Source organism: Gouania willdenowi, chromosome 1 (genome assembly GCF_900634775.1).
Source record: "Gouania willdenowi chromosome 1, fGouWil2.1, whole genome shotgun sequence".
Taxonomy (NCBI): Eukaryota; Metazoa; Chordata; class Actinopteri; order Blenniiformes; family Gobiesocidae; genus Gouania; species Gouania willdenowi.
This window is the reverse complement of record NC_041044.1, coordinates 15,192,082-15,219,626: the sequence shown is the minus strand read 5'-3', so window position 1 is coordinate 15,219,626 and position 27,545 is coordinate 15,192,082. Positions and strand designations below refer to the sequence as shown.

At 38.3% G+C, this 27,545-nt stretch overlaps 1 protein-coding gene across 3 annotated transcripts in view; it reads left to right on the top strand.

Annotated features, from left to right (window-relative positions):
• sdk1b (sidekick cell adhesion molecule 1b) overlaps nt 1-27,545 on the top strand; it is a 410,315-nt gene that overhangs the window by 145,101 nt on the left and 237,669 nt on the right. For all 3 annotated transcript variants that reach the window (XM_028444442.1, XM_028444434.1, XM_028444426.1), the window contains exons 3-4: nt 5,804-5,910; nt 10,646-10,793. In XM_028444442.1, the coding sequence (XP_028300243.1) occupies nt 5,804-5,910; nt 10,646-10,793 (255 nt within the window). The remainder of the gene's footprint in view (nt 1-5,803; nt 5,911-10,645; nt 10,794-27,545) is intronic.

Genomic DNA, 27,545 nt, shown 5'->3' with positions numbered 1-27,545 from the left:
TTTTCAATCTTTTACTCAGTAGGCTTTATAAAGGCCCAGCCATGCCTGTTACATGAACTAAACAACTAAGGTCTGCCCTAAGTGATGGAGTGTGTTGAGAGAAGGTCAAAGCCTTTAGACAGCAAAGCCAAAGTGAGATTAATAATTACATTAGCATCATAAATATGCATACGGTCTGGGGAAAAGAGCAGAGAACCAATCAATATGCTTTACTTTCAGTGCATCTTGACTTCCTTTCTTCTGCAACTCCCCACCTGCAACCCTTTGTGTGTTGGGTTTTTAAGAGCCAAGCAATCGCTCCTAGCTAAACTGCAGCTGGAAAACAAAATTGTTTTTCTGATCATTTCGAAATAGTGGGAGTCTTGGGAATGTGCACATGCTGAGGGAGTGAGAACGTGATTAAGCCAGCTTTTCACAGACAGATGTTGTGTGAGCTATTAGACATTGGGCGGCACTGGACGGCTATGGACATGCTGGCTACTTCAGTTTGCTCGGGCCAGGGCATGGGTGTGTAATATAGATTCCCAATGAGAAACTAATTAGCCCCAATTGACTTTACCCTTTTATACTACAACTAGTGTGACATATGTTATGCTATTAGTCAGTGCTGCTGACTTGAATACTTACTGGAGCAGTTACAATTCTGTTTTCAATTACCCATATCCTATTACAATTCAATTACGATTACAGTGACCAGCATTTTTTCCAATTACAATTACATTTCAGTAATTATTTTTCCCCTAAAAGACAATTACAATGAATCACAATTACTGAGCTTGAAATATCTAATATCTAATATCCTAATAAATGTTAACCTTCCTCTTGTGTTAGCTTTCTGTTAGCATCTCTAATGATAATGGGTCAGTTTTGACCCATGTCTTAAATCAGCTGTAAAATACAGTAAAAAGAAATATCTATCATCAACATTAATTTATTTCCTATCTATTGGTTACCCTGTTAGGCGTCCTAGTCAATGAAAAACGTTTTTTTATTTATTTTTGGTGTGGACGTCTGAGCCTTTTCTCTGTCAGTATACCCCACGATTTATTTATTTTTTAATGGTAAAATGTGGGAAAGCTTGATATAATACACATTTTAATATTATGTGTAGAACTGTAACATGGTTGCCCATTTTTGTGTTAAATTACATTTGACCATTTATAATTTTCATGGCAATTGCAATCAATTATATATAGTCAATTATCTGAACTCAATCAAAATTTGATTACAATTACGACAGTAATAGATTTTTAAATTACACCTAGAAATATAATTGCCCACAATTATAATTGACCCCAACCCTGGGTGGTAGTATGGGGTGGACAGTGGAGTAGTGGCCAGCACGTCCGCCTCACAGCACAAAAATCTTGGGTTCAAGCCCTGGGATGAACACTTTGAATTTGCATGTTCTCCCTGTGCTTGTGTCTGTTTCCTCTGGGTGTGAGTGGTTGTCTGTCTGTGTGTGTTGCCCTGTAATGGACTGGAGCCCTGTCCAGTGTGTACCTCTACCTAGCGCCCAATGGCAGCTGGAGACCCCCGCAACACTGATTCAATGATGAATAACTACTATTAGTATTCTAACTTAGGTGAAAGTGTGAAAAGATGGGACATGATGATAAAAAAGTTATTGAAATGGGACCTGTGTGGGAAGTTAGACGCAGATCTTTGTTGACTGGACTGGGCATCATGGACAGTGAATCTTTGAATCCAGTTGAGTCTTTGTAAATTTAGCCAACTAAAACTAGGACAAGAGTGCATTTCCACTTTGTGGTACCAGCAGACCACTCCTCTACTTGGGTGTGGTATCACTATTTTTGGAGCCTTTTCCCAATAGAGAATGGTTCTGTTGATTTTTGTTACTTTTGCTTTTGGGACAGACTTGAGTTATGTTTTCTCATGTTTTAATCTCACCACACAGAACGACCGACAGATGGACTTTTACTTTGCTGCGTTTGATAAAAAATGATCTTGTATCATGTTTTCTACCTCACACCAATGGCGGAGGTGTAGTTTGTTTGTCCATGATGTTTCGTTAAAGATTTATTGATGCTGGAAGTCCGAATCTGTGAATATCTGCTGACTTTACCGAACAATGTTACGGTCCAAATAGTATCCAGATAAACTGGTGACTGGGCGGACTTTTGCTCCCGGTCCGGACATAAAAAGAAGCAATGCATATGTCACATTACTGGTGAGTTGAAATGTTATTAATACATAAATAAATCACAACCAAAAAATGGATGTTACGTAAAACATGCTCATGATATGTGGAACCAAAGGTGGTGCAATGAATCTACTGGTGCTCCTCGTTTCTTGAGATCAACTTCCTTGTGTGTTGACTGCTGCCATTAGCGGTATTTATAACGTGCAAAATAAACACTTTACTGCCCGCAAAAAAGCTGTAATTGCATTTGCAAAAGTGTAAAATTGTAGAAGTTCTAACAACTACTGTTCCTCACATCAGCCTCACGGTCCATAGTTAGTCACCAGTTTATTTGGATACTATTTGGACCCTAACTCCGCGAAACAAAACATAAACGTGAGCGGCTTTTTACGAGCTAAAACAACCACACGCTGAATGAAAACATGAGCAGGACCAGAAAACTGATGAAATAAATCCTAAACAGTCCTATTATGTGAGGAGACCTGGTCCAGGATGTGGGGAGGGAAACCAGGTGCAGCGGAGTTCAATTCTTCAATTCTTTTAAAAAAACATAAAAACACTGTTTAGCTGGTTTTTGGTTTTTCTGTATTTCTGTTTTGCTTTTAAATCAGAAAAACAAAATAACCACACTGTTTATTTGTTATTTTAATTTGGTTTTAAAACGGAATAACCAAAGAACGAAGGGTACATGGATTCACCTTTTATGGGCATTATATCGGCTCAATTTTTGGGACAGATGTTCACAGTACGAACAGAAACAAGGCAAAATGTGATCTGGCAAAATTTGGAAAAGTTTTTTTCTACCATTATATTGTGAACCACCCTAGTGGTGCTTTCGGTAGATCAAGTAGACACTGCAGAAACAGACTGCAGGTCCAGGAAATCCAATTCCTGTACTCAGATGACAAGACGACTGTCGCTGTTGAAGGGCGACGCACACATCATGTAGCACAGCATCCTATGTCACAACTGCACAACATTGGAGAGTGGAATAAACCTAAGCTGCCAACACTTGATGGAAATGTGCCATATAGCACTATAACAAAATAACCATTACATTACAAACATCATTGACCACAGGTAAAGGAAGGTTTCACTATGCAGTCCATAAAGCTGCAGCTTCATTTTAGTGTCTTAAAGGATGATGACATGTCACACATCCCACCGCCTGCTGCTGCAGCATCAGCTGATGCAGGAACGTGAACACTGAAGATAATGTTGAGGATAATTAGGTTTACCCTCCAGGCATTCTAACAGCTATTAATGCAGTGTCAAAAACACTTATTCACACACATATAGCACCTCCTTTCTTTATTTTTACTGCTAAGAAGGTTGTGGTTATCAAGTTTTTCCTGATTGGGCGGTTTCCTACCCTCAGGACCATGTTGAATTTTAAAAGAAATCATCTGCTGTACCTTAGCGCCTGACTTTCTGTTAGTTTTAAAATAAAGGGTTGATTACATTATCCACATATGCCACGATAAACTCAGCCCTGTTTTCTGCTACTCTCCTGTGCCATGCACTGCCTTAATCCATCTGAGAATACCGGTTTGGAATTAATCTTGTTAATATTCTTGGGAGTTTTTATATTACAATTCAAACACGGCAGTCTTCGAAATACAGACTGCAACTGTATCTAAAGTGATGAAAGTGTTAGCAGCACCTTTTAGGAAATCAGAATTGATTACAACTGTTACGAACAAAGCAACAGTATCAGCTCAATATTTGTGTTCATTTACAAAGATATATTGTTTCTACAATTTTGTTACAGGCTAAAAAAAAAAGTTATATAATCTCAAATGTGTTTTACATAAAGCCTGTCATAAATTTGACCTCAAATCACAGCTTTCCGCCATACTTTTTTTTTTAGATAAGTTTTTATATTTGCATCATTACACTTCAGGAATTTCAGACCGTCTGTCTTAATCTCCCCTGTGAAAGTTTGAAAGGAAAGTATGATTTCCCACACCGGAGAATTTATTGAATTCTTTTTTATTTTTAATTCAAAACTTTAAGTTTTTCAATTTGCATGAAAAAAACAAACTTTTAACTTTACGAATTCAAGGGAATCTAGAAACATGAAAGAAGGCAGGAAGAGAGGAGTGATGCTGCACCATGAAGTGTCCAATAACAAAATCTGTTTCAGGATCAGAGCTGCTGTGTAATGTGTCATTTCTGATTCAAATGGAAATGCATGTGCCAGTCTTTGAAGAGTGTGTGTGTGTGTGTGTGTTTGTGTACGTTGGCAAGAGACACTGACAGCCCGGGAGTTAAATACTTGGCCGTCCCTGTATTTATAATGAGCCCCAAAGAGATGACCAGTTCTACTGTGTATTTCTGCTCTGTGTGTAACATGTGTTTGTGTGCGTTTGTGTGTTTGTCCATCATGGCACGAGCCTAGATCGTATGCCAAGCTTCCCATTAGTGAAGCACAGTCCATTAAAACCCCATTAACAGTCCCTCTTAGAGAAAAAGGGCATACACGCAAAAACAGCCAGCCCCTCCCACACACATAAACACAAACACACACACACACAAGCCTCTGTGGCTTCCCGTCTGCTATTAGAAAACTTTAACAACCTCCGACCCATCCAATCTCTGGAAACAAGGTCATGAAACAGAGTTACAACAACAGTGTGTAGTAGTGTACATATGGTCTAACACAGCGATTCTCAACTGGTGCGTCGGGACCCAAAAGTGGATCACAGACCTGTATGGGGTGGATCACAGACAGCTGGTTAAAAAATAAATAAATACTTATTGTCTCATGTTGGACTTGTCTTCTAATTTGAAAAACTTTTTGACAGTCATGTGAAATGCATGTTGTATATATTTATATTAACAGGCACACCGTGCACTTTTTGACTTAAAGAGTTGACCCATATGAGTTATTTGAAATGATTCCTCAGGCCAATATAGAGCGCTTGACAGTATCAATGCTCCGAGCGGGGCTTCCCTCTTGAAATACCGACCTTGTAAGTTTGGAGGAGACGGACCGTCATTGGCCAGGTCATGTGACCTGGAGAATGCCTGGAGAACGTTTCACTTTAAGGCAGTCACGTGACCGCAGGCTCTTATATACTCATGGAGCCAAGCTAAGGTGTTTGCTACTATTTTGCCGCCTGATTGACTCCTGGTCATGGCCGAGGCAAGCAAAAAGTTTAAAACTGCTTCTGAAGAGGCCGCAGAGATCTGGCCGCCGAGACCAGGCCGCCGGATCTCGAAGTTGCAGTAAAATCTGTCTGCATACACAACTAAAAAGAGGAGGGAGACTGGCCCGACTGACTGACTGTTGATTTTTGCGACAGTGTTTGTGGCCATTAGGGGTTTCAGGTCTAGCGCCCCTAGTGGGCAAAAGTTACACGGTGTGCCTTTAAAAACCTATTTAAAGAAAGATTGTGTGTTTTCAACAGCTATTTTTAAAAAACTAAATTTGGTTGGTTGAATTCTAAAAAAAAACAGTAGGTCGCAATTTAATGACAGCGGCAAAATGTGAGTCCCAGAATGAGCCCAGTTGTGAACCCCTGGTCTACCACATTTCCACCTTTTTCTTCTTCTTCTTCTGGGTTCATCACATGTTACAACCTTTATCTGTGCACAACTCACCACCATCCTCTATGTGTATGTGTCTATCATTAGGTTGTACATGGCTTCTATGAGGAGGACCGATGCAGGAAACTATCAGTGTGCGGTGAGGAACAGGATGGGAGCAGTGATACACAGACGGATCGAAGTGCAGGTGGCCTGTAAGTACATTTTATTGCAGACCTGTTTGGACTATAAGGCCCACCGGTTTGTTGTTATTATTATTATTATTATTATTATTATTATTATTATTTTCTATTATTATTAAGACGCATTATAGTCAGATAAGTCAAACTTTATTCAACTCATTAATAATAACTCTCAACATTGTTCAGGTTTAACACATAAAATATAGAACATTACACTCACTTTTTCAGTTCAGTGTGTTGAAGCACAGTACTGGTACATATCACTCCACGAGGCACCTGACTACGGTAGCCCTAAAGTGCCAAAAATCCATCAAGCAGTGCAGCTTCATAGTTTACCAAAGTTGTACTAAAACATTTTGACATATTCATTTCATACAAAAGGCGCACCTGATTATAAGGCGCACTGTCGATTTTTGAGAAAATGAAAGGATTTTAAGTGCACCTTATAGTCCGATAAATACGGTAACTTTTAACAGGAGAACCGCAGATAAGGTGTCGTGAAGGCTGTCATTAACTCATTGACTGCCAGCCCATTTTCAGAACGGATACCCCCCTCACTGCCAGCCATTTTAGAGCACTTTGAGTGATTTTTAAAGACCCACAGAATCTTTTGTACTATGACTATCTAAAATCTGAAACCAGATTCTGGAAGAATAGACTGTCTACTTTCATCATGTTTCTAGCTTGTTTCGTTCTTCCGTAATCGGCAGTTGAATATAGGTAAGTTTCACACAAATAGCCAGTTTCTGACAACAACCTGTCAGTGACTTTGAAACAATTTTTTTTGCTTTAGTGACACCTAAAGATTGATTTCCTTCTATAAAACAACAAAAACAACACTAAGGCCGGGCTTTTGATGGCAAATTTATTATAATTTTTCTATCTGGGTCAGAATTGTATGATTTTCTTACTGTATTCTGGCCTTTTTCTGTTGTGCTTCTCTTTGAAGAATGAAAAAGTTTTCTGTGCCAGCTGGTAAATAGAAACAAAAATCGATTTTCTTTTGACATGTAAATTTGTACCAATGACCTTAGCTAAAGTAATCCTCATAATAGAGATGTTTAGAGTCAAATCTGTGCACACAATCCTCCTAATGATCTAAAATCGTCAGTGTTTTGTTACCAAATATACTGTATTTGTAAAGCAAAGTAGCATTAAAGCATATACAGGGTTTCCCTTGGGTTTACTTATTTTCAGAGGGCCAAGAAAGGGACTGATGATTCAGAGTAAGGGATGGCAAGATAATGGTAGAGGAAACACAGACATGTTTTTCTGTTGTTGAGAAATACTATAACAAGGGACACTAGATTCTGCAGATTGGCTAAGACCTCACAGACATGGGTTAATTTTATTAATAGGGCAAATTATACTTAATGTCAAAGAATCCAAATAAATCATACTAAACGAGCATTATTGAATATATTTGCTCAATATATTATTGCCCAACATTAATGCAGTGCTTGGACAATGTGAAGAGCACAGCAAAATCAAGTCAGATAAGCAAATGCTTTCTGGATAATATTGTTTATGGTGATGCTATTGGAGGTTTACTGTTTTCATTACTTTTGCAAAATACAGAATGTTCTTATCACGGACCCAAAGATAATCTACTCAGCAGCAAGCGATGCTGAATGTCTGAAAGCAGTTATTTAAGAACGTAACTGAGATGTTGGACTTTATGAATATAAATGTCCACTTAGTCTGTCTGAAGTTGAGTTATTGTAGATGTAGTGAAGTGAAAGTATCACGTAAAAGCTGTACTTTAACACTTCCACTTGTGCCTGACAATTATGTTAGTTTTTAACACGTTTTTTTTTTTTTTTTCCAAAGAATTTCTTTGTTGACACTACTTCAATACACTATGTCACCCTCAGACAGTTTAGTTGCTGTTTTCATAGTGTCATAAGTTGCTCTGCTTGATTGCTCACCCCAAAGATAAGCAACAACATTTTTTCCTCCTGGTTCACCTTATGTAGCGTAAAAAAAACAAACAAAAAGTTTGCCACTGTGTCACAATGGCCGTAAAAGCCATTACATGTATAATGTTTGTTTTGTAGTCCTGAAATTTGAGAAACTAGTCCATTCTCAAAGTAACTAACCATAAAGAAAAGTCCAAAAAACAGCTCCAAACATGATACAAAAATCACAAATATTTCATACAAGGGCATTGTTTAAACATTGTAATTACTTTGCCAATCAGAGCTAGGTTAATAAAGTATAGCACAGATGAATTATGACTGATATTATCTGCACCTCATCGACTTTCACTTTAAAACCAAACATCGTTTTTGGCCCCAAAAATGAACATTTGCAGATTTAATGATGCTTCAGTTATGACTTAGGGCTTCACGGATTACAAATTTAATTTCTTTGATTTTCACAGGGTTCATTTTGTGAAAACTGAAAAACATGCACTGATAGTAGAATGAATACAGAAGTCTGAGAAATATTGTAAGATTTTAGTTTTTTGTTTCTAAACCTCCTTTAGTCTGGGCCAGGATTGTTTAAAACAAGTTATCCTGGTGCAAAAGGTTAATAATAAAAGGTAATTACACCTGAGACTAAAAAGTTCTCTGAAAGTAGGCAATAATGAAAGCACACATCAGCCAATTCATTTTGAATAATTATAAAATATTAAATAAAACAAAATCATGATGCAGTGCAATATCAAAGCTGTTGGAGACATTGTTTTAATCATATATAGGCATAGTGTAAGCCTCATAATATATATTGCTGGAAAAAAGTTGTTAAATGTTGAAATTGCCGCTCAAAAATTAGTTCTGATCTCAACTGTAAACACTCTCTTTTTGACATTTTCTGAAAAGTTTCACACATTGCATTGTGGGATGTAGAGTCTGGTAAACGAATGCATAGAAGTGTTTTTACTTCTATGCATTCCACTTTAAATGTCTCCCTGCTGTTACAGCTCCCTCTAGGATGTAATTTCTTGTGTTTCTTTGCCAGACACGGTGGACAGGATTCACTTTACCCATTTGTATTGTAGTTTGTTTGCAGTTTTCCCCGTGATATCACCTCACTTTGCATTCTATTCAATGTCGGCCAGATTCAGATCTTTCCTTGTAAGCATCAAAATAAACATTTGCTGTTTTTGTGCAATATTTTTGTGTGCCACAAACCACCTGAAATGTGTTGGGAAGTCACTTTGTGTTTTTGGGGCAAACATTATAAATGGTTTCTGTGCATCTGTCTAAATGACTCACATCACACAGTGCAATGCACAAAAGTTCTCCAAACATGTCAATAATTTGCAGTTTTAATCTCAATCTATTTTTTCATGCTAATAATCTTTGGTTTATGGATCTATGAGGCCTATACATTATGGCTGTGTTTGAAATTGCATACTAACGTACTGCTTAGGGGTGTCCTGATCTGATATCGATATTATCGATACAAATCGGATTCAAATTTCTGGATTTTTAATTATTATTTTTTTTGTTTATTTTTTTCAATTCATTTTTTATTTATTTTATTCAATTGTAGAATACTGTAGATATTATGTTGAAAATTATGTAACCAATCAGTTAATAATAAATGGGTCAGTTTTTCTTATACCTACCTGTTTGAGTAACATCACTTTTTTTTTTTTCACTAAAGAAAGGAGAAAGGAAAAAAATAGTATGTATGATTCATGACGATATCGGATCAATATCGGTATCGGCCGATACGCAAGGCTTCAATATTGGTATCATATCGGAAATGGAAAAGTTGTATCGTGACATGCCTAGTACTACTCATACTAAGTCTGACATCAAAATGAGTATGGAGTGCATTCCAATTAGATAATATGGAAAGATTGACTTTGGGAGAAATACCTGGATGTCTACTATATCGGGACATTTTTTAAGTACTGTATGCACGGTGGGCACACTCGTCATACTCAGCCACCTCATAATGCATTGCATGGGACCAGCTTTAAGCTAAAAATCAAGCATCCCCTTTTTAAAACAAAAGTATCGTCTTCCATTAGTTTTTTAACTCTTTTGTAAATAGGGCTCTTGTTTTGAAGTTAACCGGAAGTTAAGTCAGTTGCACAATGGCAGGTGTACAAAATTCTCCGTTTCGAAATGCGTTTCATGCAGTACGGGGACGCATTTACTCCGGTTCCTAGTGCCAGCCGTCCGGTGAAGCTTGTTCCGTTTACCGCGTTTACCGAGGTTTGTGTGTGTTTAATAAGTCTATGTGTGTCCGTGTGAAAGTCTGCATGTTTATGCCTCCGTCCATCCATTCTTCATTATATCCATGTCTTTTAAGGCTCTTATTAAATAGTCTAGGCTGTAGTCCAGGCCACCACCATCTTGGATTATGTCGTTACCAGCGGGTCATCGCCGCAAGTCGCGCAAACGCAAAAACGATCCGAATTAACTTAAAGCGGCTTTAACCAAGTGTTTACAAGAAAGAGGAATTATCTAATTCGGAATTAAAAATGGAAAAAACCAGCCACCTAATTCGGAATTAAATTAGCATTTGGAATTATGTGTTTACAAGGTCAGGATAAAGAGGAATTAACTTTCATTCCACTTTAAAGAGGAATTAAAGCTCCCATGTAAACGTGGCCATTGAGTTTCTAGTGTGTAGTATGTTATTATGCAATTTTGAACACAGTCTATATCTATATGTGATTGAAAAAATGAAAAACGTTTGTCTCCAGCAGCTTTAACTGTTTTCAGCTGTGGTTGATCAGATTGACTAATGTTGATCACACTGGGGTTTTTTTTTCTCCTTCAAGTTTTGGACAGTTTCACTGGTGAGGAGCAGAGGAAGACGGTATCTCAGGGTCGAGCAGCCATCCTCAGCCTCCCTCCTCTTGCTTCCTTTCCTCGCCCCCTGGTCACATGGTACAAAGACGGCCACAAGATCATCCCCAACAACCGAATGTAGGTGTCTCTCTGACCTTCTTCTCTGTCACACACAATCACACTTTGTCTATTGTGTGTGGAACAAATCGCCGCCTCTGATAAGGAATTGTAATTTTACACTTCTTATCCCTAAGCAGAGTATTAATGAGCACTCTCCCTTTGCGACAGTTGTTCTGAATTAGAAACTATTTAGATAACTGACCCTGCTCATTACAAAAGAGCTCGGCTGCTATCAAGAGAAGGTAAAAAAAGGAATTAAATCAAAAAGGGTTTTATGTAATTCTACACTGGACAGTAACACTCTAAGATAAACAGTTGAGCTCCTTTTAAATATAATTTGCATAATATTTCTCAGTTGCTTTAGAGATCCTGTCAGTGTCATTTTATTTAGAAAAATAACAAATGATAAAAAAAAGTTATCCCAGCAAAGTTGTGAAGGCTTTTGAGAATAAGACGTATTGACTCATCAGTAAAACCAAGAACTTGAGTGATTTTATGAGGTGGCATTTGCACTTTGCGATAACTACTTGTTTTGTGAGCACTAACTGCTCCCCAGTGTGTTATTGAGACAAATTGTCAGTAGCCTTGGTGGCTCATGTAAACTGCCAAACAGCAACTTTTTAAGCCCTTTAATGACTGTCACCACCTTGAAAGTGCTTTACGAGGAGTTTTGTGACGTCGAGGATGTTTGTAAGCAGTTTTATCTTGTTTGTGTTTCTGGTTCACATCAAGATTGACTTTGCTTTTTAATTTGGCTGCGCAATGATAGCGTTCTCCTGGTAACTTAATGGGGCTTCGTTGAGTGTGGCCTCATGACCGCTGCCTGCAATTATTCTGAGGCTGCAAATGCTGCCTGCATTTAGAGTGTGTGTTACTTCTATGGTGTGATAGCTACCTCCAACTAAGCATTTTTTTTTTTCATTCATTTAAACATTTATCTCCTGTACCACACAGTGTACTGTATACGAGTCACTGCAATGAATCCCATTTAGTATGATGGTATTTTTTTACCTTAGACTACAATAATAATAATGCATTTTTATGTGTCACTTCTGTGTTTATCTCTATTCTCGGGCAAGAGGCTATGTGCAAATTAGATGGTTCCTATTCAGTCTTACGTTGTGCTAGCTTTTATACTAATTTGTATTTGTGAGCATTTGTCTTCCCACTGAGAACATGAATAGAAGGTTAATTGAAAATGACATGAAATGATGGATGGATCAAGCACATTCCTATTCATGGATAGTCATATGGACAAGTTGTTTCCAACAGTCAGGAGTAAAATGTGCTTTAAAATACAAAAATAAAGATAAAATGAGAGATCACAAGCCCAATATGATTTGACACTGTGCAATCGGGTGTCAATAGTGGGCGAGCGTCCTCAACTGACTGCTCAGCTCAGAAAGACAAGCATTCACCGTATCGCTTTCCCCGGTTCCTTCACTCAAATATTGTTCAATTTGTTGGTATATCATTCACGGAGAGGACAAACTAATAAACTAGCCAGTCTAAAAATGCTGCGTCCATGCTTTTTATTATTAGAACAAGCCTTTAAATACGGCTTCCTGAGATCCTCTTTATATACGCCGTTAAATGGCACCACCTGACTTTTACAAGAGACCTGCAGGAAATTAGAACATTCTTATAAAACACACTTTTATTGACACTCTGGTAATAACTATTCAAACTTGGCACATTGTGTATTTTTTTATTTAGCAAATAAAATAATTTGTTTCTCAGCCAAAGAATAACATTCATTTTTTTTTTTTTTTTTTATAAACTCACCACAACTTGCCAGAGCTGGATGAGAAACAAAGGTACCTTCCTGGAAATAGCAGTATTTATGTGTCGGACTTAAAGATAAATTGGAACGTGTTACGGAATCTGAAACAAACTACCGTAATCTGAAGTTCATGACTAGGAACAAGGCACCACATAAATGTAGTCTCCACATTAAAGGTCTTCCTGCTGTTACAGCCCCCTCTAGGATGTAACACCAAGGCTGGAGGGGCCGTAACATAAACAAGACGCCAAACACAGAACAATTATCAAAAAATTTATGAAAGTAGCAACAGAATGAATTAAAGGACTGGAGATCCTGGCCAAACTAAACAAAAGTAGGGAGGACACTGGGCCAACCCTATACAGGGCCGTCCACCCAGCATCCACCCGAGTCGAAACTACAAAAAGTTACAAAAGACTAAACCTATTTGAACACAAAAAGGGGAATACCTGAAATCTCTCATGATGATCTTAAATGCGCCGAGGCTAAGAAGCGTTTCGAGTAATGGAGGGGGCGTTTTCTGCAAAGCGCTCATCAAGGTTTGCTTCATTTGGGGGGGGGGAAGAGCCAGAATGATGACGAGCGAGGCCTCGCTGCCCGGCTTTACCATGTGACTGCTAAATTAATTTAAACGTGATATTTTATGTAGATAAATATATTATTTATACTTTTTGTTGTAATTCATAGCCATTCTCGAGAGCCATAACTATTTTTTTAATGAATCACACACTGTGCGATAGAGCTGCCTGTAATTATACATGTGGCCAATAGGGGGTTGTATGAGCATATGAAGCATCAAGAAATGGACCATTAGTCAAATCAATTGGCTAAAGTGTTATGATGCCTCATGAGGCTTCATCTGACCATCACTAGAAACTCCAGCCCAAACTAAAATAACAAACTTACAAAGATCGATGTGGAGTGGGAGCAGAAGAAAGTCATCACATGTCTCCTTCTGGTCCTCTCAGCCCTTTATACAGCTCCTCCTCCCTCTGCATCTGATTGCTGATGTGAATCAGGTGTGTTAGTTGAGAGGCAGGAAGGGCAGGCTGAGAGGCCATGAGGCACCAGTTGTAACACTGCTCAAACACAATCTAATGATTGGGTGATCAAGCTGCTCAGCATAAGGTCTGATAACAAGCTGCCCTTAACAATCAGGTGCTGCAACAGGTTGGTTTATCAGAAATACTGCATAGGGGCTCTGTAGGATCTGACTGATTCAATAATACAGTCAGTTTTGAAGTGTTTAGTTCTATTTTAATTTATACAGAACCACACCATACATTTCTCTTTTGACAGATGTCTGGTTGATTGAGTAGACCACGCTAAAGCCATTGTCATCTCATGCAGAGCTAGCTCAATACAATTCTAACTGCTGCTGAATAAATACTAATAAAATAATCTGATGCACAAGTATCAAAGAAAAATCTATAGTCACAACATTGTGTACATTAGCTATGTTTCCATTACCCTTGGAAATGCCCAAAATCTGAATAGCGCAATAAAAACTGGTAATGGAAACACCTGAATTTTGGAAAAAAAAACACTCAAATATCGCTAAAAGCTTTTTACACTTTCATGAGGAGGAATTTCAGACGTTTCGATATTGAAATGGATCGCAAAAGCGGTATCAGAATCAGAATTTATTTATTAATCCCAGGAGAAAATAGCGTTTGTTACAGCCAACAAATAAAAGAATAAACATTAAACAAAGACAAAAGAAAGAATAAATGTTAAATAAGTGTCTAATTAAGTAAAATAAAGATTACATACACACACACATTACAGTAGTAAAAAATAATGTAAGATAGATAATACTACTACTAATAATAATAATACAAATATACAAATTTGTATACAAATATTATACGGATATTTACAACAAAAACGAAACACTTCTCCGAGAAAAGATGGCGTGGTACGTGTAAACAGAAGAGGAGACCGAGACATTTCTTAACATTACACTTTACAATGATTAATGCCACAATAAAGAGCAACAACAAATTAACGTTTCAAGAGTGTCCATTTTCCTGCGGCCAAGTCTCGCGGGATGAGATTTCACGGGAGTTACGAGGTTTCTGCCCAAAACAACCTTCAATGGAAACACGTTCAAAGCGCATTATACTTTGTCGAAACTTAAGAAATATCACTTTTATTTTGGAAACACAGTTACAGATCAATAAATCTAAGATCATTTGCTCGAAAAAAGATATAAAAGATTAAAATTGCTGCTCGAAGTTTCTCTTATTGACATCAGGTTCAGGTGACTTAATTTGTATCCGTAGGTAGATTTGTTATGCTGTGAAAATTCTCTGACATTGTCTGAAGAGTTTTGAGAATTGCATTATGGGAAGGGGAGTCCAGTAAACCAATGAATAAAAGTGTTTTCGTTTCAATCCAAATCTTACGAACTGTAGCAAGAAAACTCAGTCACTATTAGTGAAAAGATAACACCAAAATACATAATTTAAATAGAAGTACCTTTAAAGCATTTTCTGTAGATTAATTTTGGTTTGGTGAACTTGACTGTTGACAGCGGTATAAAAATATTTTTACACATACCTGTATCCATGACAAAAAGATGAAAATATGAAATTCTTTGGTTGACATTTTGCTCTGCTGCACAAAATTTCATTAAACTATTTGTCAACAAATGTGTATAGAATGATAGCTCAAGTAATACAGGCAGAAAGACCAAAACAAACTTTTTCTTGCTTGATTACATGGTTATTACTCTTAGAAACCAAACAATGATAAGAACAAAAGATTTCAATCTCTGCATCTTTTCAGATATTAATAATAATCCGAGCAAAAAAGTTCACCCCAACACTGTGAAATAAAAAAAAAAAATTCAGATTTGCTGCCGCCCACATGGGCACATTGTAATGACTGAGAATTCATGCGTCCTTTGAACCCTCGTAGAAAAGAGTAATTTGCACCTTTCTTCACAGCTCCTTTCTTGTCTCAAATAAGACATGTCTTCTATGAGTCCCCATCTCACACTCCCACCTTTCAACTTTTGATTTGGTTGGTTGTCCTTCTCTCACTCTTGCCTTCTCTTTTACTTTTATTTTAATGCTACAGGATATAATTTTATACAGACCCCCATAAACTTCTGTTCCTGGGTAAACTGTTTAAGTGCTCTGATGCATTACACACATACAAGCACACACACACACACACAATCTGTCTACCCAGGGCTATCTTGGTAGCGTTTACCTGGCTCATGCCTCTGTGCATGCGCTCATGCGTGTCAGAGTGAGTGCACTGAGTACTTGCACAGGCCCGCGTGTGTGTGTGACTGTGTTTATGTTTGCGCACGAGGTTACGCTGGCTGATCCTGCGGTCCGGTGAGATGCAGCCAGATGGTGCTTGGCGGTCGCTGTCTTCTTGGTGACCGAGCTGATGATGCCGTTTGTGAAGTTTATTGATCCGATATGCTTCACTCCCAGAGTCCCCAACCCCATCTCACTGTCTGTCGCTCTGTCACTCCCACTGGGTGCAATTTATGTCTTAGCATCTGTAGCCTACCCCACTCTCACTCCCTCCTCCAACCACGCAAACATACACTGTGCATCTAGTTTCCCCCTCATCCTGTCTGTCAATAAATACTCTCCATGCACTGGCAGACAAAAGTGCTGCTAGCTGTCCTCTCCTGCACACTCTGCTTTATTCTGATGGAGCTCTGAGTCTCTGTCCTCTCCTTCTCATTCTCCACACTGCTCACTCTGACATCTCTCTAATTTGTGTCTCTATCACCTCTTTCTGTCCCTTTCATTTTTGAATTGAAACTCAATTTTATTCCATTGTCCAGTAATGCTCTAAACATGTTGCTGAGATTTAGCTGTGACTTGCAGTCCAGGTCGAGTAGGACCCACTGCTGCTAATTAGCTCTGCGCCCTTTGCCAGATGGACATACATTGGTTCTGGTTGCCAGTAGCATCACAGGGACAGAGTGGTGAGAATTAGCGTTCCTGTCTTTCTCTTACTGAGGGAAGCAGGGGGCCCAGATTAATGAAATAAAGGCAGAAATTTATGCACAAACATGGCAGGGCAGGCAGGGAATTATTCACTGTCTTGATGCCGTTAGTTAAGTGATGAGGATTGCACAGAGGGGACAAGGTGTCAGACTTTGGGCTTCTGGGAAAAATCTTTCCTCAGATGTGGCCTAAGCAACCATATGGCTACACATTCATTCATTTTCATTTGTCAAGCCCAGCTTTAACAGAGGAAACAATTTATCATATACACACAGCAGAAGTCTAAACAGAAGGAACTTTGTCATTGTTTTACCCTTGCGAGCAGATGTTGAGTCAGTTTGAACGCACAAGCACACAATCATGAACGTATCTGTTGATCATCCAAAGAGATGCAATTTAAAAAAACAGCATCTTTTGCAATGCAGATCAAATGCATGTGTCCAACATGGCAGCCAAATGGTGTGTTAACAGTGGTGGGAGGAGAGGTAGGACAACATATGATAGTCTTTACAGGAAGTGAATGTGGAGGAAACAAGTTTAAGCTCATCTTAATCCATTGTGTCTAGGATAAATCTCTGAGGTTACCAGGGGCTTAGAAACTACATGTGACACTCTCCACAATGAGATGATTGAGTTACTTTTGGGATTACAAGCACATTCCAGAGAAGTAAGGGTTTTTAAGACACATAGCAGCCCTGAGGAGCTGCTTTCCCAAATCGTCTCTCCTTACTCACAGCTTGTGTTCTGCATTGGCCTCTTTTTAAGTCTTTATTGTAGCATTTTTTTTTTCCTTCTCTTTCTAAACTGATCTATTCTTGTCATAACTTTTGTTTCTACCACTGAAGTTAAGTTTGATGTGTATCCTTTTGTTCAGGTAATGATACACTAACTAAACTGGCAAGGTAGCATTTAACACTTTTTAAGGCCAAATGACTGAAACCAATTTTGGATTTTTTTAAAAATGAAAGTTAAGAGGTCCTTTATATAAAAATATAATATCTAAACTCATTGGAATTAGACAGAAAACAGGTAGGGATGCAAAATAGCCCAAAGTGAGGCTTAAAGCTGCAGCCTGATTACAAGCAACAAAATACTGGGAACTGGCTGAAGGCTGAATATTCTCCCACAACAACAGAAGTCCCAGAAGAGGAAACAAGCACAAGCACAGCCGTGGAAATCGAGTGAGAAGACAAAAATGGCTTTGCCTCTTTTACTCAGCCACTCAAAGTCAATTACTGAACAGAGCAATTTCATGTCACACATAAATTAAATTCAGATTGTGCAAAGAGTTCCTGAAAATTCATAAAGACCAAATCACGTGCCCTGCACTAGCCATGCCGCTGGCATTACAAACACCCTTCATCTTCTTCTAAACTGAACACTGAAGTGAAATCATAATACTTATTGCCAGTCACAAAGCAGCCCCCCACTGATACTTTGTGGTCAGTCCTGGTAGCATCATTTTGTCAGATGCTAAAGTACATTGCAACAATATATGTATTTTAAAATTGTCAGTTTACCAAAGATTCTGGAAAAAAAAAGCTCTGAAAGAGACAGCTTTTTCACTGACAACAGTTACTATTTCAAGACACTGAACTTTCTGTTATGCTACAGAATATCACCATCATCCTCATTGCACTTCTTGTGACAGTCTTCCTCCATTTCAGGGGCTCCTTATATATTTTTGTAGCATGTGTTAATTATTGTTAAATCAGCTGTAAAAATAAATGATTAAACAAATGAAATTATAAATACATTTTACGGGACCCAAGCACTGGAGCTGCTGTAGCAATATGCACTGTGAAAAATGCAAAATTTAGTGAGAGCAATGACGACAGAGTATGCCTTTCACATTCAGATTGCATTTTTGAATTGTTCACACACAATGTTGATGCAGTTTACCACATAAGTATTTTATTTATTTATTTATATATATATTTTTAATCTAAAATGTATCCACAAAACCCACATAATTACAACATCTCAACACATCCGTCCATCAAAGTCTCGCAACAAATACTATTCATGGGCATACAAGTGCAGGTATTTCAGCCATATAATCTTGCGTGACTTCACAGGTGCAGGTAACTCAGCTGTTAATCTTACCCTGACCACCAACATTCCTAACATTACCCTAGGAAATGCGCAAAATCTACATAAAAATGAAAGGAAATGGAAACACTCAAATTTGGAAAAAAAACACTGAAATATTGCTAAAAAGTTTTTACACTTTCATGAGGAGGTTTTTCAGATGTTTTGGTATTTAAATCTATCTCAAAAGAGCTATGGAAACACCCACATTACACGCAATTACACGTCAAAGGACGTAACAAACCTGGTCACATGACCACTTCTCTCCAAGTAAACATGGCGCAGTACGTGTGGACAGAATGTGACCAAGACATTTCTTAGCATTATATTGAAAAAATATTACTGCCACAATATACAGCAACAACGAAGGTGTTATGAGGAGGTTTTGAGCGTCTATCTTCCTGCAGCAAAGTCTCATGGGATGAGATTTCACAGGAGTTATGAGGCTCCTGCTAAAAATGACCTTTAAAGGGAAACATATTCAAAGTGCAATTATACTTTATAATTCACAACATTTTTGAAATACAGCTTTTATTTTGCAAAAAAACTGTAATGGAAACACAGCTACTGCCAAATAAACACCGCTGCCTTTCACATCCAGATTGCGTTTGAGGGGAAACAAGAAGCTACAGTGTAAAACCAAACCTAGGGCCTCCACATACATTTTCAGCTTCACTCTTTACAGTTCCCACCACTTACTATGACACATTAAGATGTCTAAATGTTTAATTATTATTTACTTAATAATATTTACTTATTATTAAATGGATTATAAGCACCAACTGCTTTGCAAAGCAAAAAATGCTCATTTAATAAGGAAATAGCAGTCTGTCTTGCTTGCCAAAAGAATGTGCATGCATATCTCCATCAGCTTTAAAATATCTCCCTGGGTTTGATGCCTATGTACATGAATGGTTTGTAATAGTGCAACAATTTATTGAAAATTACTCGACCAACTGAAAGAATTTGGGCTAATTTCCTTTTTTGGAAGCACTGCTACTGGCCTGTTTCATAAATAACTCGATCCCTGGGCTCCTAATAGGCAGCTAAAATAAGGCTTGTCGTGAGTAATCACAGTCGTTACAGTTTGTTGACATTTGTAGTGGCACAGGATGAATTATCTGCACATAAACCATAAACCATACCTGAACAAAGAGAAGTGTTAAAGTTAATTTGTCTTTTCTTCACAAATGGCAGTAAATGGTATTGGCTCAAAGATAAACTGGAAGGAGAATGACAGCATCAAACTGGATTTTCGTGTGGATTTATAGAGACTGACATAAAAGTCCAGTGGACAAAGCAACAGTGACCCTTTTTTATGCCCGCTTGATATTTTCTAATTTAGGTTTTTTCAACTCGCCGCTGCTCACCCATCCCTCGTCCTCGCCTACCATTCTGTGCTATAATTGAATTGCTCTTTTGGTCTCCTAATGTGGCAGCAAATAACTGAATGAAAATGTTTCACTGTATACTCCTTCCTTTTCCAGCTTCATATCAACCTCATACCTCTTTTAAGGGCAATATGTCTGTTGCAGTTTCTTGATTTCTTTCTCTCTTTAATCAGTGCCTTCTGTCAGGTATCACATATCAGGTGGTTGGTAATGCCAAATTGAACATTGAACACATTGCAACACTTTAGTGAATGGTATTTATCTTCCCAAAACATTAATTGGTTTGAATCCCTGCAACTTTGTTCCTGTAACCCTTGACTTGTACCTGATCCATTTGGTAAGTACTACCCCAGATCAGAGTTTGATCCCCAGCCCTGATTACTTGATCCAGTTTACATCTGTGTTTAGGCAGATTGATTGTTTTTGATGCATTTCTCAGTTCAAGGAAAAAAGACCTTAAGGGTTCAGTATCTTCAATTCTATTCCGCTTTTTTTTAATTTTGCGCTTACTACAACAAGTCATTTTCAAGGCATCCCAAAATACAATGAAAAAAGCACATTTCCACATTGGCAAGCATCAGTGACGATGGAGAGGGAAAAAAAAACTCAATTTTAAACAGGAAGAAACCTCCAGCAGAACCAGACTGTGAGATGGCAGGAAGAGAAGAACAGAATAGAGAGAAAGAACATCAGAGTATGACATGGTTGAACAGCAAACTGTAGACTAGGAACAGTCAGCTCCAACAACGCAACATCTAGGTAGAAAGGAAAAAAGGACTGTGCTCTAGATTTTAGAGGAAGTCATTCCTCTTAATCATCTTCAGTAATTGTTTATCACATTCAAGGTTCCATTAAGCCAATGCCAGGTGGCTGAGAATGGAGATCAAGGAGAAATATTCAATTAATTTCATCATTCATACACTGTTATCAGCACATGTTTACATTCATATACATTCCTAAAGCCATATTAGAGCGAGGGACTCTGATTACTTCTTTCTGTTCTTTTTTTCTCGTAATATTGGAGAAAACAAGTTTCAGACTACTAAAGTAGCAAGTTGTCCATGAATGTGAATTGAATTTTTACAACAGCCAAGTTACCAATTTACAAACTTCAGCATAGCCATGTAGAGACCCTGGATTTAATATTGAGTGCAGAAAGACCTGGCTCTGGCTAGATTAGATACTGACCTTCTGTTTCGCAGCTGGAAGTCCTCTGCAAAATAATGTTTTTACTATTATGAACATTATTAAAGCACGTTTGTAGTACAAGGTTACTGTTTTAGGGGCGGATTCACTAAGATCTGAAATAAAGGGTGGTATACCAGGTGCGTCCCTAAATCCTTTGGTGGCGCTGTTTGCTCACCTGCTGTGGGGAATTCACTAACACTGTGGCACTAATAGCTGCTTGTATAGACGTGGTTGTGACCCTACCCCATTGTGCCATCCCTGCATAAATTGCGCAGCTGATTCTGGCCTGACGCTCCTTGCCATCATTGTGACACAAGAGTTTAAAGGTGCCGTCCGCAACTCTCAGATCCTTCCCTCCCCGCTACTCTCTTGCCCTGCCTCCAAACTTTCCAAAGTTCCTCCCTCAGAGGAGCTAACAAGCTAACGTTAGTCCGACAGCAACATCACAGTAATATAACATGCTCTGTTAAAAGCATATTACTGCAGCGCTTCTCTCTCTCTCTATGTGCACACACCAGATTCTAACAGTAACAACACAGTGTCACTTACAGCACCCAAATGGAGGCTGCTGCGCACACACAAATGACGCATGCACCACAGAGTTCTAGTGTAACAATTACAAATCACACATAATGTAAATCAAACAGCAGTAATTACCTTTCAAGCAGAAAAGTCACCAATTCCATCTTCTACTCTTCCAGACCATACACTGTAAAAAAGATGGTGCTCCAGCCCGGGAAAGGGGCGGGGCCTGTTAGCAACAGCTGTCAGACAGTCCATCAACCACAATCCTGGCTCTGATGGTTTTTTTTTTTTTTCCTCGGTCGCGGTGCATTCTGGCAATCTGCCAAAGGCTGCAGGAGCAGCGGGGGGGGGGGGCTCAATTAATCTTTTTTTTCACACAAACTACTAGTTTCATGTAAAACTGTCCTTACATAGTGACAGCTTCAGCAAATATGACAAAAAGTCACTTTTATAAGAGTTACAGACTGCACCTTTAGCGGTCAAAACATGAAGCGAAAGACACACAAGCGCACTGGAGCGGTGTGTTCGGAGCGACATCCATGGATCTCCACCTACAGCAACTCTTTGCACCGCAGTGTCACCAGACTCCACACAGGCTGCCTCTGTGTCCAGCTTTTTCTCTCCCTCACACACACTTTACTCTGCCTTTTTTTAATTCAGTGGCTGTTAGTATTGACTATTGTTTTATTTAAATTTTTTTCTTATACTAGAAAGGTTAACTGGTGTTATTTTTTCCATCTCTGCTGTGATTTGTGTCATGATCTTTGTGTGAGTTTGCACCTGCCTGTGGATCAAACTATTTTTGGTGCATAAAACAGTCACCACAAACAGTTCCTGGTTTGATGAATTGCATTGTGTCCACTGCATTAATTTATTAGCATTTCCTCCTCCCATTTTTTTGCGTTTTTTGTGATATCCGCCCACTTTACATATTGATCAGAGGGTAACGTGCTAAATGGATTGTGAGCGCATTGTGATGCACTGAACACGCACATTCCTGATTCCCTGGGGTTTGTACCCCTTATTAGCACGTGGAGGGACGTTTGCACACATTTTAATACCCCTAAACCTGTAGGGGTCTATTCTTTCATGCACGTAAGTCAAAAAAGCCGTGCAGCGGCGCTGTTTTTGGCTTAGCGCTATTCTCCCCCTGTACTTAAGTCAGTCGCTGCGCGCCTTCATCCCAGTTACGTACTCTGGGTGGAGCGGCCTTGAAATGTGGGTGTTGTCATTTAAATCTGTTCTTGTGCATATTCTCCCGTCTGCTTAAGTCCTTTTCCTCTTACACGCTTTCAAACCTGGAATAAGTGCAGCGCCCCAATAAGGTGAAACTTTATATTGCACTAGAAATATGGACTCATAATATTGCCACACAGACTCTTAATATTGCTGAAGAGACTCCCGGAAAGAATCTATCCAAAGTAACACTGTCATGTTGCCACTATGCGCACTTAAGTCGTGCCTAAGCTGCTGCTGCTAGATGTCCACGTTGCCACAGTGATCTCCAACTATTTTCTTACTATGTCCAACATAAAGTCACAGTTTGATCCACTACAGAGTAAATAAAAAATGAAACAAGCTGTCGTATGCGGGGGTTAGTGAAATGCGCATGAGAGGATGGATACCTGACACATATTTAAATTAGGCTTATCTCAGTTCGGACTCGCTCACATCATCTCCATAAGGCTTTAAACAATTTATATTTAAAACTGTGCATTATGTAGGAAGACAATGGTTCTGTTTTACTGTAAACATCTCTGTCTCCAATGTAGCAGGACGCTCTGCGGGGGTTATTTCCACAAACCTGCAGTGCATCACACATGGTCACGCTTTAGAGCTTCAGGTAACGTATAGGTGACAGATGTTGATTTATGCGCTGATCATTTTTGAATGCAGGAATGGAAGAAGTTAATAAAATCACGTTTTCCACACAAACAAACGTTAATCTATTGTTAGTATGAGGGGGAAAAGGAGAGATTTTAACTGTGGTTTGGACAGAAGAATGCAGCCGATCCTCTCATACTGCAATAATCTGATCAAATCAACCTGTTACATTGTTTATCAACGAAGTTTCAAATTAAAAGTGCGCTTTATCATTTTCACGGATTTCAATGACATTTACAAGCGTTGAGAAAACTTCAAGTTCCGTGATTTCTGGACAGCCCCAAAAAAATGACATCATGCCCCGGTCCGCCTCCTTTGATTCAGACAGCCTTCATTCACAGACTACGCGCTTTTGGCCTACTTACGTATCAGGAGCCTGAACCAGAGAATACACGCAGGAGAGAAGCGCGTAACTGCAGGCGCACAAAAAGTCCAGACAGGAGAATAGACCCATTTGTGAATCCGCCCCTTAATGTAGTAATTGTTTTAGAATTTTAAAAAATCAATTATTGGTAATACAGTAGCTTCCAATTCACCCCATAGCTGTCTGTGAATAAAGTGCAGTTTTGAAAAAGTCCTTTGTGTGGTCTTCACTTATTGCAAATAGGACAACTTTTTTTAAAAGGCTGACCCTACTTCCACAATCTGTCCAACCAGTTACTGGTTTCCCGTGGCCTATGTGATGTGACTCTAGTAGCTGTTCTGTATTTGTATCTAATTAGAGGTCAGTTCTGACATTAATGGGTGCAGTGCAATTTTGTGATTATTTGGAAAAACAGATTAGTGTGGGACATCACTACTGATAATTATTTTTTCAGTGCACATCTCATTATTGCTTTTAGCAGGGGTTTTCATTTAGACCAGGCTTGCCGGCTACTTTTTAATATTGATCAGTGAGAGAACAACTGTTGGATTTGGCCTTTAATGCCTTTTTTTCTGCAGACCACTTTTGATAGAAATCGACAGCACACTTGGGCAACTGGTGGTCCCCGGGGCCGCATGTGACCGTCGGTCTAATTTTGTGTGTGCCCCAAACAAACAAATTGATTCCAAAAGGACAGAAAGAGGGAGAACTTTTCAAAATGACTCCAAAAACATAGAACTTGACAACAAGAAACCCGTACTGAACCCTTTGTTCTTTCCTGCATTAATGCTCAGATTGGACATCATTCTAAATGCTGACATCAATAATGATAATGTGGCCCCCAGATCAAATGCAATCACATTTTTGTGGCCCCTGTTGTGATACAAGTTGCCCATTTCTACTCTACAGCTTTAGGGATGTTCTCTGCTGCAGAATCCAAGAGTTCCAGGAGAGCTCATCAAATTAATTTACTATTTGTTGTTACTGCAAATAATTTGTGTCAGTGCCATCAGCATTTGTAAGTCGAGGACATCTTAATACTCCTCCGGATCAATAGGTGCAGTCCCAGTCCTCGAGGGCCACTAATCCAGCAAATTTGAGTTGTCTTCCTGCTCCAACACATGGCAGACTTTCTGCAGAGCTGCTTGATGAGACTTCATCACATTTAGAAGTGTTGGGCTTCCTCTTTCAGCTCCACAGTTATTAACATCTTACTCCATCAAATTAAAGTACTTGTTTTTAGACTGGATACATGTTGTTGTCATGACAAAGCATGTACTTGTGCTTCAAATGCTCGCGCTGACTTTTTGAAATGCTTCTTGGTACCTCATGCCAGGATTTCTTTGTACAAGAAACACTAATCACTAAATTTTAACAAAGCCATTGTCTATTAAAACATCTCCGTAGCATTCCAATGCATTTGTTTTATGTCAATATTAGAAACTGTAAGTGTAAAGACTGATAAATTAATATCTGACATCACTTTGTTCATTGCTGCTCAATAATTTATGACAACTTCTCCCTACATCTAATTTAGATTCAGCGTCTTCAATCATAGAATTTGTCCTAAAAAGACTAAGTGTTTCTTTTAAAATGACCTGGGGCGAGCTGTCCCACCACATAATTAAGCATGAATTTTGCAGTAAGGAAATCAGATGACCTGGTTTTTAATGGTACCACAGTACTGCATGAAATGAGGGAGAAACACATGGGTCATTGGAAAAATGGGACCAGAGGTTGCTCTAATTGCGTTTTACTTTCTGGTTATATTATTCATACTCAACATGCTGTCAGAAAAGAAGAAGAAAAAAATATCAATATGACGACTGCATGTTTGGGTATTTTAGCTATCGTATGTTAATTTTACTAGACTCACGCCAACCAGTCGAGTCAAACTGATCCCTAACTCACCCCAACCTAACGTGGACGAGGGAAACACTACTCACAGAAAAAACTCATGCATGCATGTATGTGAGTTTATGCCATCTTTGAAAAGCTCCTACAATGGCTTTATGCTCATGCCTTGACATCTAACATAGCTGTACTGCATTGTTGATCTAATTTCTAATTGTTAAAAAAGTCCTTAATTCCGAGGCTGGAGTTGAGAGAGGCTTAGTCATCCTCACACATTCACAGGAAAGAGACCAGGAACAGTAGAGGTAAAGATGTAAAAAAAAATAAGAAGAAGGAGCATGCCACAGATTGCAATTGCAATATATCACATGAATAAACCATTTAGAATGTTTTCTATTTAAATAATAAGCAACAATCAAGTGTTCCCTCTTTAACATCCAACTGTATATTAGTATAGTGTGACTCCATGGATGACTCCAAGCAGAAATGTATATACCCATGAAATAGGGTGGGAAAATGATGAAACAGAAAATGGGAGGTCCTACATCTAAATCCTACAGGGATTTGGTCTGTGGCAGTAGCTCTGAATGCATGTGTTGAGTGTTTTAACCATTGTAACTTTTTGTGATGTGTAGCTTGGATTCATTGTCACTAAGGCTTGTTTAAGTCCTTCAAAAGGCAGCGTAAAAATGAATCAAATGAATCCTGCAGTCATTACATTACCAATACCCAATTGCATAAAATAACGAATAACAAAATTAATGAAACAACCTCCAATGGAGTAAACTAACTCGAATGAATTCAAATGTTCTGATTGCATTGTGTTGATGTAAATGGGACTATTTAGTATCTCATTCTGAATTAATTAAAAAAGAAAGATCATAAAAAACATCCATTTGGATGTATGAATATACGACAAAAAAAAAAAAAGTAACTAATAACATGTGCAAGGGAAATGTAGAACCCAATAGGCATACAAATAAAAAGCCAATATAATAGGATAAGGATATGATATAATAGTGCCTGATCAAATATCCTTATCCTAATAGGATAAGGATATTTGATCAGGCACCCATGTGGGCAGCTGTAACCACCACTTGACTAACGGAAGGACCCCGCATTTATATCATATGAGTATTTCAATTGTCTTTCATAATAAATGTGCTTTAAAAAAATAAAAATAAAATATACTGTATATATATATAAAATAAATAAAATCGGCTTTATCTCTCAGTCATTGGCTGAAATTAAAAAAAAGATAAAAAATCGGTATCTGCATTGGCCTTTGAAAATCCCATATCGGTCGACCTCTAGTTGTATTGTAATTATTGTGTTTACAAGCATTAGACGTTTGAAGTGATCAAATCTTTGACTCAAGTTCAATTGAAACACAGCTGTCTTCAAAACAAGATCTGAACCTTATCCTCATCATTGACACTAGAGCTGCAACTAACAATTTTTTTTGTAGTTTAATCTATTAATCATTTTTTTGATTATCGACTAGTCACGATTATTTTTCCATTTTGAAGCGCATGTATTGGACTGCTTTTTTGGCGCACCTGCTTAAATCCTTTCACCTGTGAACGTGTCCCGGTAGTAGTGTACATGTTTTACAGAGGAATTGTAACATTGACATAAAACATGTATTTGTAGTGTAATCGTTATATTTAACACATAAAATATCAATAAAATCATTAATAAATTAAATAT